The sequence below is a fragment of the Saccoglossus kowalevskii genome, chromosome 22 (genome assembly GCF_978046115.1).
Source record: "Saccoglossus kowalevskii chromosome 22, keSacKowa6.1, whole genome shotgun sequence".
NCBI lineage: Eukaryota > Metazoa > Hemichordata > Enteropneusta > Harrimaniidae > Saccoglossus > Saccoglossus kowalevskii.
The window spans coordinates 4,722,643-4,736,012 of record NC_140662.1 but is presented as its reverse complement, the minus strand read 5'-3'; the positions used below and the strand labels follow the sequence as shown (position 1 = coordinate 4,736,012).

At 36.5% G+C, this 13,370-nt stretch overlaps 2 protein-coding genes across 2 annotated transcripts; one reads left to right on the top strand and one right to left on the bottom strand.

Moving 5' to 3' along the window:
* The first annotated feature begins 4,322 nt into the window (after positions 1–4,322).
* On the top strand, positions 4,323–8,766 carry LOC144351900 (uncharacterized). Its single transcript, XM_085495982.1, has 8 exons — positions 4,323–4,445; positions 4,851–4,943; positions 5,533–5,590; positions 5,980–6,065; positions 6,914–7,040; positions 7,492–7,533; positions 7,669–7,869; positions 8,169–8,766. Exons 1-8 carry the CDS (start codon positions 4,351–4,353, stop codon positions 8,232–8,234), a joined length of 768 nt encoding a protein of 255 aa, XP_085352108.1. The 5' UTR covers positions 4,323–4,350; the 3' UTR covers positions 8,235–8,766.
* Positions 8,767–8,847: 81 nt separating this feature from the next.
* On the bottom strand, positions 8,848–10,527 carry LOC102807441 (kelch repeat and BTB domain-containing protein 8-like). Its single transcript, XM_006816340.2, has one exon. It carries the CDS (start codon positions 10,525–10,527, stop codon positions 8,848–8,850), a length of 1,680 nt encoding a protein of 559 aa, XP_006816403.2.
* Between the last annotated feature and the right edge of the window lie 2,843 nt (positions 10,528–13,370).

Below are 13,370 nucleotides of genomic sequence, written 5' to 3'. Positions count from 1 at the left end.
ATTGATTTACAATATGGGACAGTGTAAACACATTAACATTATATTAAAGCGGGGGGGGGGGTCGTCACCTGCGCATGCGTCAGATGGCCATAGCGTTTCATTGTTTACTAACAAGCGTCTACCCTTGAGCATTTGCGTTTTTAACGTGTGTTATCGTCGCTTGGGACTCAAATCCCGCGCATGCGCAGGCGACGACCCTCCCACTTTGAATTCATGCACATTCATAAAATATTCTGAATTCCTTTTCTAGATATATCATTTGTCGTTACTTACACTTATCACAATCCTGGCGATATTGTACCTTTAGATGCCGGAACACCAAGGTAAGATCATAACAAAGTTTAAATAATTTCAAAAAAATCAAAATGATAACAATCTATGTGATTTTTTTGTTGTTTCCAATTCTTGTATTTATTACGACTAAGTTACAGTAACTCTCACCGCCATTATCAAGTTTTGTAACCATCCTCAATGACCCTATATTATTCAAAAGTCTTTACAGTTTCTGTTAAATTTGTTGAGCAGCATTTGATATATTTGACTAAAGTCTATACGCCGTGCCATTTTCAGTTAGTAGTTTGCTCATCTTCCGTCGATCTGATTCAGGGGTGTTTGTTTGTTTGTTTCATCGAGTTGCTTTTAGATATTTAGTTTCTGCTGTCGGTTTTATTTCCAAGAAAAAAACTCGCTGAGTGGGTGAGGTCCATACATGCAGTGAAGAAAATAGAGAGGATAAATTCGCCAATAATTACAGTGCAGTTATTTGACACGGATGGAATATATGCACTGGAGGAACCAATGACATTGGAACTAACACACAAACAGGCGAGTGATCGATATGAATCTCGTGTGCGGTAACATTTGTAGTTGTTTTATTCAGCAGACGATTCAGGACATTTTGATTCATGTTATAGTCCAATGTAGTTGTGAATTTATAGTTGCCCTGTTGTCCATGAATTTATTCCAGGTTGGATATGACCCGGTCTGTGTGAGTATGGTTCACAACAATGATGAAATGTAAGAAAATAACCCGAATTCGAATGTTTGTTTGTTTTTGTTTTTTCGGGGGGTCAAAACTACACGTATTCTACAAGTGTTCTAAAGGCAGAAGCCTGCTGCTGACAATTAGTACCAATTTAATTCGTTTTTGCTGTATGTGTGGATGGTGCTCCGGGGTGTCGAGATCATGTGTGTCTGAATAAAATCTCGAATTACGTTAATGTTATTATATTAAAGATGCAGTGTGAACCAGAATAAATAATTTTTAATATTGTTGTTTAATAATGTCCTTTCGATCATGATTTATTATAAATTGCAAAAGCTGTTATTGTATCACATAACTGAGTTTTCCCTCGATAAAATATTGCAATTCTCTAATACGCATGCGCACCGGTTGTTTTGCTGTGCATAATAACAATCACTGCACATGCGTATTAGTGGTTTTGGTTTTTCTACTGACGGATACTATTGTGTGTCCTGTAAACGCTGCATTTTTGTTTGAGATTAATTGAACAACTATATTGAAAATATATATGTTTTTTTTCGTCCATATTGCATCTTCAATGTCTCAGATATATGTGGTGACAATACATATTGTCGTGATTTTTTTGTTCAAGTAGGCTTCTACTTTTAGACACAATAAGAAACACCTTCAAAGATATCTCTTGCACGCATGTGTGGAGTGTGTAGTGATACGCTGACTATCCTAGTTCAACACTTGTCACCACCTTTCTCAAATACTACGCCTTTCACAAAATAGTTCCGTTTTTTACGTTATTATACGTGATTAGAATACGGAAACTGACGGGGAAACGGCCGTGAAGCCTTATATGCATGTCCGCATGAACTAAGCTCAGTTTAGCAATGCAGTTAGCTTTCAGAATATGTGGTACTTACAATAGCACGATTTTGCCCTCTACGTTAGCATTTGGGACACGATGAAATGTCACCTGATCAGATCGGACTTTGAAAGCACTACGTGTGAATGTAACGAGACAGCGAACTACGCCTTGCTCGCGGTTATGGGAGTGAAGCCAGTGGTAGGTAGATCATTATGACGTCATGGCACAAGGCCGTAGCTAGCTTTTTTTCACAAATGTATTTTTTTAAGTTGCGTATAAATGTATAAAGGCGTAGAGCTGTGCAGTTGCGCCAAAAGTTAATGGCTATGGGGGGAGGGTATATCTATCTATTTTTAACAATAAAATCATCTTGATATATTTTATGAATATATACAAAACACTTTTGTTCTATCTTCATATAGGGGCAACATTAATGTAACGTACAGGACTGATTAATACAATTGACAGTTGTAAAATACACGGTTTATGTTTACAACTTTGGCGATAGCATATTAATTTATCTCCAGTTAGCTTACCTTGAATAAATCACTTTTGGGGAAGGAATGATGTCTGTGCCTCGGTGTACTAGTAACATAGCCAGAGCACTGAGTCTGTCTTGAGCCACGCTAGATCGTGTTCATAACTTCACCCGCCGAAGTGCAGAAAAAGAACGTTCACATGACACGCTTCCAACAGGTGTTGTAAAGAATATTGTGAGAATTCTGTGCATGGCTGCAAGAGATGAAGCAGCATCATTGGGCCTTTGCTCAATTGGTGTATCACTGAACTTTGTTATCCACTTCTCAATTTCAATTTTCAAAAATTCATCCCTTTGCAAATAATTCCCATAGTAGTTGTTAATTGAGGTCACATGGGTTGATGTGAGCTGACCAATGCTGCATGGTAAAAGTGCTTGTGCAGCTATCAGATCACAGTGATGATCAGCAAATCGCGTCTCAAGATCTTGGATGACATGATCCGAGAAAAGATAATATACATTCAATATTTTCGAATATATTCCGCATCGTTTACGAAATTCTGTCAATTGCTTCCCGCCACCGCGAGGCATTGCAGACCCTGTGGAATCTCGACCACCAAGAAGATCATAATAAAGTGATCGAGCTTGATTAGTGGTTTCATAGCAACCAAACTAAACGGCCTTTTTCAGGGCCACCACATATTCCAAAAAGAGAGAAGCCGTAATTTAAATGATTTATATCATCAGATTGTGGCGAGTGTGATCGATTTTTCGTTCAGTTGAATTTACTGCCATACATACTGTCAGACGATATCATACATCAATCATACTGGTATTCCTCACATTACTGCTTGTACTATAAACGTTTCTTTGAAGCTGACATGGTTGACGTGTCAATAAGAAATACTTGAAGGTAACGTTTGACCCACTGTGCGTCAAAGTGTCAACGCGCTCAGTAATAAATATAAACAAAGTACACGCAACTGGCTTACCATGTTTTATTTCAAATCGTGTACAAACCAAATACACCCCCTCCCGCTAGCTACGGCCTTGTGGCAATATACACAATACCTTCAGCTGGGAGAGTCGGAACCTAAGCATGCAACAGAAGGCTATTACGTGTTTGTTTACAAATAAGCGTTCACCCCTGTGGGTTTTTAGCGTGCGTTGTTATCGTCGCTTAGGACTTAATCCCCGCGCATGCGCAGGTGACGACACATAGTAAAATAGTATCAAATTGTTATTGCTGCTAACCCTCTTAATGGACCCAATATTTACCTTTATTTCCCCGCTAGCCTTTCCCGATTGCATTTAGGATGACTTTTATAATGGTATGCAATGTCTTATCCATTGTGTTTATTATGACGTCATTCATACTTATAAGTTTAGCTGAGTAAGTAACATTTAATTGTTTTCAGAATATATCATTTTGATTGATACTGCGAGTTAATGACGTAAATATTGAAATATATATTACATTTTACACTTAGCATAGCCTACAAATATTAATAATATTGGACATGTGTCATAAGTAAAACTAATAATAATATAAATATGATATATTATGATGCCTGTAATATAGACAATTAGTAATTACTTGTTTTTCTCTTCTCTCTTTCCTTCTGCTAGCATCCGAACTGACAGGTATATTGCCTTGCGACACTCTATGGTGTCGTTTATGTTGATGCCGTCATCGGTATGCGTATACGAGGGCGTTGGCTCCACAGAGGTGAGTACACAGGCTTACAATCGTGGAGCCATCACAGGCAGTATATCAATTGATACCTATGATAATCTGGTATTGCCATTTGGGACGATAATTTCTTAAATTGACCTCGACTGAGGCCACTGACATAGATTAAGCAATTCATACATCTGACTCTATACACTTGGATTGTATTGTATTGTCTATGCCAATCCCCGGTGTCAATCGCCTATGCGACTTGGTAAGATGTTATTGCTACTTTTGTAATACCTCTGATTTGGTCATTGTCACAGGCTGGATGTCTACTTTCTACTGTTGGTATTCATATGGCAATGATGAGTAACGCATCGTGGTTACTGTCCCATGCCCTGGAGATTATGTACAGGTTAATACATTTTGTACATACTAGGAAGCATGTAAGGTAAGAAGTGAAAATTTTTTTTTCTTGTCGAAATGTATGACTCACTGAACTAAGCTATTCTTATTTCAGTGCCCTTTCCTGTTGAATTGTAAGACATGAGATAAGCTGTTCTTATTGTAGTTCGTTTTCATTTTCGACATGTAAGACATGATAAAATAAATAAATCTAGGCCATACAATTCACAAAAGCGCATCTGCCGCCTTGTCGAATTCCACGTAAACAAGCAATGCATTTGACACGTATTGTATACACCGCATGGGACATGTATATCAAACATTTTGTGCTTCTAAACTTAAAAATAAAGGAAAGGAGAGAAGATAAGGCATGTACTCAATAAAATCATTCAACCCTATATAATTTTTCCAACATCATCAGCGAATTTTATGCTCATTGTATTTTATGCAGAATCTGTTGGTATGTGTTTGGATGGATTCTACCTTTCATAGCGACATTAACGTGTACCGTTATATGGAAAACCCAATATACACATATTACAAGGTATATGGTTATAGTTATATGTTAATAGTGTAACACATGTTCAAAATCGTCATGTTCAATGGTCAATAATGAAATTACAGTGTTATTGTGCATTTACAATTGTTTACATAAAAAACAAAATGTGTGCTACACACTCCAATGTTCAATTTATGTTTGTATTGTGTTTATTTATACTTTAATAAAACATATGTTATCTTAGTGTCTGCTAAGATTCAGTTGTGATAACCCTCGTAAGTCTCTATTTTCTTCACGGGCTGTTGACCTGTGTTTTTTATTCTTTAGTGGTAAACACTACAGTTTCACAATTTGGTTTACTCTTCCTAGAACTTGTTTTGGACCAAATATAAACAAAAGTTTATGTCAGTATATTTCCTTTGTGTCGAAAATTGAGATTATTGACATATTTGTCAAAAGGTCAGTAACACATGTAAATGCGATGTGTTATGGTCGGATTATTAATGCCCTTTGGGCTAACAAATTAATAATCCAGACAACTATTAAAAATACGAGATCATTTCTGCAGTGAGACATTGTATATTTCATATTCGATTAGATTATATCTGACGTCACCATTCTTTGTTTATGACAGTTACTGGTTGCCTGTTGTTGTCGCAATTACCATATCCTATTTTGGATTCACGATGTTGGTATGTATAGTAATTGTGTATACTTTGTTTTGTACGTTGATTTGTAAGTATGCTCACTCGCTTACAACACACTGAATATTACTATCTGTAAATGTTAAATATTAAATGTCGATAGTTGTCGTCGTAAGAAACCAGGTTCAATAGTTCGTATTGTACCTTGAAGGATTGTATCGCCCGACGACTTATTCGTTTGCCGTTTTTAATAATCGAAAATGTATCTTTGTTTTACTTTCTGCTTCGGCCGAGTCATATACTAGTATATATTGATACGCCGAAATTTAAATATGCCAGAAATCTATCACACTGTCCACCAAGTAGTACTTGTATATTTGTGATCGTGAAATATTATGCATTTAATTGTTTAATTGCATTTAACTGTATTTTGATAGTTAGGCGACATACTGCTAGTTTACACTCATCGCATGTTTGAAAAACAACGATCACAATATGAATACAAGGAGTGGACGAAATTCTGGTGAGTATCGATGATGATGTGTAATTGTATTCTAAGGTTGGCCATTACTGCGCACTATCAATAAGTTCGATGTTTCAGTATCCATGTTTGGCTAATCAACCTGACGTACTTAAATACGTTTAGCTGAGATTGGGAGTTTGTCAAATCAGATTCCTGCAGTTTACATGTCACTATAACCTTCATGAGTGTACGACAAAACGTCCCCTGTTAAAAAACTTTCCCCGTGTTTAATTCCTGTGTCAAATATTTGTAATACATACATCGAGGAAGATGTCAGTCACACCTATTATAATAGATCGTGTTTAACATATACATCTGGAATGATGGCATCCACTTCCATTAAAATACATCGTTTTATTTCAAACGTTGCATGCTAATAATATATACATTGGGAAAGATGACAGTCACGCATATTATAGATCGTTTAAATTCATGCGTCGCACATGTTTGATATATACATCGGGAAACGTTTTCTTCGGACACCACATTTTATACCTATTTTAAAAGACTTTAAAGGAGCCAGAAGGAGAACAGAAAGTAATTCGTATTATCTATGCTGCACATTGAATTTGTCTTTAGTCGAAATTTCCAAAAGTCGCAATCTGGGTTACCAAACAGGCCTTTTAACACCAAAGATTAACGTTCAATAAGGTATATACAACGGTAGAAATAGAAGAAAATTAAATTCATAATTGTTTTCATAGTGTGTAAATTTTCAAATTATTCTCGAAACACCTTTTCGTTGTTTCTTATTATTTGTCAACTGGGGACGCACAAAGTGATATCCGGCATGCATGTGTATGTGGGGAAAGAACAGATTAGTGATATAGTATTTTTTTTTCTGTCAGGGAAGATCTTCGTTCTGTTTTTCTAATAAACGGAGCGTGCATGCTAACCTGGACATGCGCAGTGACGAGCTATGCACTCCCTAGCCTACTCATGGATTATATATATGCGGGGTCGTCTTTTGTATTCGTGAGTATGCTTTGTAGATTTGCATAAATTTGAATGTTGTTATCTTGCATTGGAACGAATTGAATTGACAATCCCATGCAATTTAGGACTCGGGGATTATGTGCTGTTCTATGTTTCCCCATCAATTAGTTAGGGTCAATTAGTTTTGGGTTGTGTTTACAAATTGAATGGGTTCTCTCCATAAAAGCAGTGTATATAGACTAAAGTACAGCTTCCCTCTTGCATGTCAAAACATTGTAAAATATTCGATGTGTGTCTCAAGAGGGAAGGATATCATGTTACACATAGAGTTCGAATTTCAATGGATAAGCAATGAATAGAAATAAAATATTTCAACTTCTCTTTTGCCACAAAGTGATGTCACTGTCTTTGCAGCTACTGGATATTCTCTAATGTAATAGCTTCTCGCTGATGATTATCTCTCATCGTGTTTGTTCTTCTCTTTCATTAGGGATCTGTAGTGTTCCTAAGTATCTGCGCCACGAATCGAGAGGTAAGTCAAAAATGTTCCAGCGGACGGTACATTTATTGACCGAAAATGTGTTTTTTTTCAGATGTTTCCATAGTGCACACCGCTGTAACAATATTACCATATCACTACCTCTTTCGTTCTTTTCGCCCTCACTAGCTGTTGGTTGCAATAAGAGTACGGTTTTGCAGGGATGACGACTACAAGTATGCCTGTAAAGAAGTAAAACGGATAGAACACGCCAGGATGGATGCCCGGAGAGAACTAAGAAAGAGGACACAACAGCGTTTGAAATCGATACGCGAGAAGAATAAAGTGAAAAAAAAGAAAGCTAACATAATAGCTGGGATGTTTACAGCAGTAAGTATTATCTTTGTGTTTTTTCACTCTCTAGTATTGTCATCACAAATGGGTCACCATTTTAGGGTAAGAACAAGTCTCGTGGCTCTCTCACTCTCACTCACAACGTGATCTCGACCTCCATTTGCGCATTCATTCCCGTGCCGAATATTTAACTGGCCAATAAACACATGGTATTTGTTTCGCGAAGCTTATGAAATTCTACATGTGCATCGCGCATGAATCTGAATGTGTACTAGCGTTGTACCTAGGCATTTATGAAGTGCTCTATAGATTTCATGTCGTTTTATTATTTCCAGGCAACTAAACCATCAAGTGGAATGTCGGACATGACTGAGGAATGGCAAGATGATTACTCAGTTTGAAGAGTGGGAAAAACAACCTGAACGGATATGTAACAGTATTAGGAAAACTGATAATTCAGGAGAATGTAAAATTCTATTTAACGCATTTCAGCATCAAAGCAAAGAAGAGCAGCATTTTTTTAAAGCAGATTGATTTAAATCTGCATCAGTTATTTATTAACAGCGTTTGAAATGTTCAATTGTAATTTTGGCAAAAAATAACAATATTTCAAGCATAAGTGTATTTTGCACATTTTCGCAACAGGGAATTGAGATACATCAATTCGTATTTTTGTTCACCAGGCACCTGGATACTGGCACTGCATACATTTTGATAGTGGGTGGGAGTAGGTCCTTCTGGTGTTCCAACTGCTATGTTATACTCAAGATTGTGTTTTCATCGAAGGTTATAATTGCAATGTATATAAAATCGGAAAAGTAAATTTTAGAATCATGTAGTAATCTATCGGGTTATGTCATTAAAGGAAATGTAAAATGAATGAATATATATGAATGATTAGGATTCAAATGAATATATTATCATACATTCTTATAGGCATGTTCTTTAGTCGGATGAAAATAGAAAACAACAAACCATCATCAGACTTTATCATTATTGATTTTCATTCTCATTTTACTTCCTGTAAAATCCTTTAATAACATGAAAATGGCTGCCTTGGTTGCTCCCCAATTTTAAATCGGTAGTACACGATTTCCATGTCCTCATTTTAACATCATATTGCAGGACATCGATACACTGATCTTCTTGTGAATGACTAATTATCACATATAAGCAGTTATCACACTTGATAGGTTTAGTTTGCATCACAGTATCACTGCTCACGGGGCTAGAAATCGAACCATGGTCGATAAGCCAAAATGGCACCCACTCTTCAGATCCTCGAATATCATTTTCAAAAGTCAGGAAGACAAACTGACATGGCCCCCATTCAAACACGCGTTTCATCCCAAGAAAGAAAATGCCATTGCAGCAGCCTGCAACATTCAGAATAGTTCTGGAAAACCCAATGCCCATTTTCACATTCATGGTAGTCCACACGTCTTCATTCACAGAGTATTGGTAGAGATTCATTGGAGTATCATCACAATTATGAGTGCTTAGAAGAAACAGATTGTCATTATATGCTGCAAGAGAAAGGTTGTGTAAACCAGCAAACTCAGACAAAGCGTTTAAAGCAGTCCAGGTTGAAGTTGTAATATTGTATTTTTCAAAACTGTGATAGACTGAATCCTGATCATCAACTGATGGCCTGCCACCAATAACGTATATCAAGTCACCAGAGAAGGTGCATGAAGCATTCACTCGTTTGGTTATGCAAGCTGGAAGTTGGTCCCATGTGTGCTTTATTAAATCAAACTTCCACATACACCTACAGGGGCACTCTTCATTCAAGTCCCATCCTCCAATAACGTAGAAGTCGTTACCAACACATACTGTACAAAAACCTATCAGTGCCTTGGGTGAATCACTGCAAACTAACTCATGAGCTATTGGGTTATCCTCCATTTTCACCATACATATTTCCACTGCTGATTCCACATGTCTTGCTTCTCTGAGCACAAGCAGATACTTGTGTACCATCGATCTCCTCGGAGTAATTTGTGACGATACATTAGAACATCCACACACATTTGGGAAGAACATACGTGGCTGGTCTTGCTTTGAAATCATTATTTCTACACCAATATTCTCCAGCAGATCCCTAGCATGCCCATTAAATAATTCTGTCAAAAGTGGGATGCGTACACAGTCAAACACTTTCTGCTGGATATGTCTATCCTTGATATTATTCATTGCAATCCATTGGTAACAAACATGGAAGACATCCTCCTCAGATTTCACATTCAGGTTGTCACTTGACAATATTTCTATGACATTCTCCAAACTCACTTTAATAAATTCTTCCTGGAGGTAGACTTCCGGACAAAAATTCTGTTGAATGTACTGTAGAGTGTCACTGTGAAGTTGTTCATCAACATTGTCTGCAATCTGTAATACTTTCAAACAATGTGCTGGTACCAGATGGTTCTTTAAATAGCCAATGAGGTTGAATGGAAAATGTACTTGCAGGTATTGTGCAGTGATGATACAGTCTAATGTGATGTTACGGGCATCTCCACTATACATGTAGCTGACCAGTCGATCTAAGATCTCTGATGACTCCTGTAAACGGACAACGTTGGTCGAACTTTCCCTGAATGCATGAGTAAACATAGCTTTAAAGTAGTCAGAAGAAGCAGCTAGAATTAGTTTGTGACATGCAAATGTTCTGCCGTCACAAACAATTTCCATGTCGATAAGCTTGTGCGAGACTTTCATTTCCTCGAATTGATGTATCAGGGTAGCTGCGTGGTCCGTGTTAAAGGCTTCAATAACTGTTTCATTTGAGTGTGAAGGTCATGTTGAAGGAATACAAGATAGCAAAGTACAATCCTTCCGATATAACAGTACCTTAACAGTTCTTGAACAACTGATGCTGGAATATTCTTAATATGAGCAATGCAAGCACCGTCGTTACCTGGAATTAATGTCCTTGTACAAATGCTATCGAAATCCAACCCACTCGCTGCAAAAACTAGTGCATGATACGTGAACACCTGTATCTGTTAAGACATTGGTGGTCCTTAACTCTTCTAAAGTTTCAAGTTTGACCTTAGCGTAATTCCTTTGGAGGCATGCAACCTCATTACTGTTGAAATAATCTTGGCTTGACGTCATTCTGAAATAAACACACACAAGCTTGTATAAGGAAGTGACAGAATGCAATATACATGCATAGTTACTAACTTTAGCTGCACACGTTTATGAAGAAAAGGGTTCCGATAATTTCAAATATGCAAATCAAAGATTATCACCCTTCAGGTGAGTGCTGTTCAGGGCGATGGGACATGGTTGAGCAGCAATTGCTTTTCTGCTGGAATGCAATTATGGAAAGTTATTCATGCACAACCTCCGTGAATGCATTACAATCAAGTTTTCACTATCATTATAGTAGATGAAATTCACAATCAGTTTATGTGGCCCTGTCTTTCGATAACTGTTATACATTTCAAAGACTGACAACAACATAATGTTCGTGGGTATGGTCAATAATGAAATAAAATTTATTGACAGACAATTAAACATAATAGCTCCGCTAAGAAGGAAAACCATGAACACCATTATTACGTCACAGAAGCCGTTCGTGGCTAGAGGGCGTGATTTATATAAGATTGTCATATTTTAAAGTTCCGAGTTGTCCACAACATCAATAGTTGTTAGAATGGGTAATGAACACAGTGGCTGAAGAAAAATAATATCAAAACTACTGTCAAAATCTCTATTAACAAAATTCCATAAATTATGGTTTGAATAATATTCACCAACTCGTTTGTATGACGATATATTCGATACAATCACTTAGTACACGACTTTCGGCTTTCAGTATCAGGTTGTATTTTCGTCAGAGTACGACATACAATTTGCAGTCTCGAATGTAGCCTAGTCGTGCAATTGTCACAAGCATCGTCCCCAAAATATATATATATTGAACCACTGCATGACCAGTAAATGTTTCATTAGAAAATATGAGAAACCCGGACTTGTTTGTTTGTATGCACGAGACGTCGTGTGCCTCATGTACAAACTGCGAACGAGCCTAAAAAGTTGGTGATATACCATCCAAGAATAAAATATCATCCACCCATTTACTCAAATATGGATACAATATTATTCTCCAGGTACACGAGTTCAAGCCTCCGATAGAGTCAGGTGCAACCTTTTGTACTTGTGATGCCGATTAGAATTTAATTTTGCCAGAAAGACAATCGATATAAACAGCTCAAATGTGTAACTGTTACAATACAATGACAAGGAAGACCTCATCCCCTTTAAAGTTTGCTATGGGGAATGACAGCTATGTATTGTCAAGATATGTGATATCAAAATAATGATGACGTCAATTTGACGTGATCTGATAAATAGTACCATAAATATGTGAACAACTTGACAACATGTTGCAATTTACCTAACAATGCAAAAAATGTGAGTGGAACACTGTTTCAGGGACATGTTTTTTATATCATATACTTACTATATTTAGTTTCGGATAGACCAACGCATAATAAGTCAGAGTTAAAAATAATGATTAATATTTAATTTCCAAATGCTACAAATATATATGTATTCAGTCACAATCACATCGATTATGCACGAACAAAAACATCTATATGGCGCCCTCTATGGTCAATCAACTTGTTTGAATATAATCATCAACAGAGGGCGCTAAACACACTGGTCAAATTTTCAACATGCCAGGTAGAATGTATAGATTTCGACATAGTTTTGATTGACGCATGGTTTGTTTTACGAATGTTGTAACCAGATGTAAACTTAAATAATAAAAAAATGTTGATCAGTTGGTCCAAAATTATTGAAAAATACATAAAAATTGGCAAGATGCGCCACCAAATTAAATTGCTAACACACCAGCCAACCCATTGTACACACATAATAATCATTTTCAGATTAAAGGGAAAACATTTCCCATTGGCCACAACTTTTGATCATTTTTGAAAAAATAAACAAACATGAAATTAATATGTATTTTTGGAAATAGTTGATTTTTCCACATTCAAAAGGTTAGTCATAAACTGTTTTTAGATCTACAGTTTGAGCTGAATTCAAATGTTGTATTACTGAGCTGCTGCACATATATGCAATGCATTATGGGAAAGAACTTGCAGATAAAAGGGGGGGTGGAAAAACATGCTAATACTTGAAACTTAAAATACTTGAAATGTATTATGAATAATATACAACTTTATGTACAAAAATGTAACTCATATTAGCGAACAAAATTTTGGGAATAGAAACCAGTTCAAAAATGATTGACCATATTTCATGACATTTGTTTCTCAAAAAATATACAGCATTTTGTTTATTTTTTTGGCTCAAAACTCTTTAGCATGTGGTTTAATTTTAATGTGAATGACGTATTTTCACTAATTTGTTTGAATTTGTGATAGTAGATATGGGATCCTATACAGGCAGTCAGCCTGAAAGTGTTTGAATTTCATTAAAACATTTTTTTGATACGTGATGTACAGACACAAGGCCTATATCAAACACAGTGCAGCTTGATAACTGAGATTTAT

Excerpts from the sequence above, each read along its gene's own strand:
- LOC144351900 (XM_085495982.1), top strand. The coding sequence starts at position 4,351 with ATGGCAATGATGAGTAACGCATCGTGGTTACTGTCCCATGCCCTGGAG. Across the intron at positions 4,944-5,532 it reads CAATATACACATATTACAAG|TTACTGGTTGCCTGTTGTTG; the intron begins GTATATGGTTAT and ends TGTTTATGACAG. Across the intron at positions 6,066-6,913 it reads AAGGAGTGGACGAAATTCTG|GGAAGATCTTCGTTCTGTTT; the intron begins GTGAGTATCGAT and ends TTTTTCTGTCAG.
- LOC102807441 (XM_006816340.2), bottom strand. The coding sequence starts at position 10,527 with ATGGAAATTGTTTGTGACGGCAGAACATTTGCATGTCACAAACTAATT.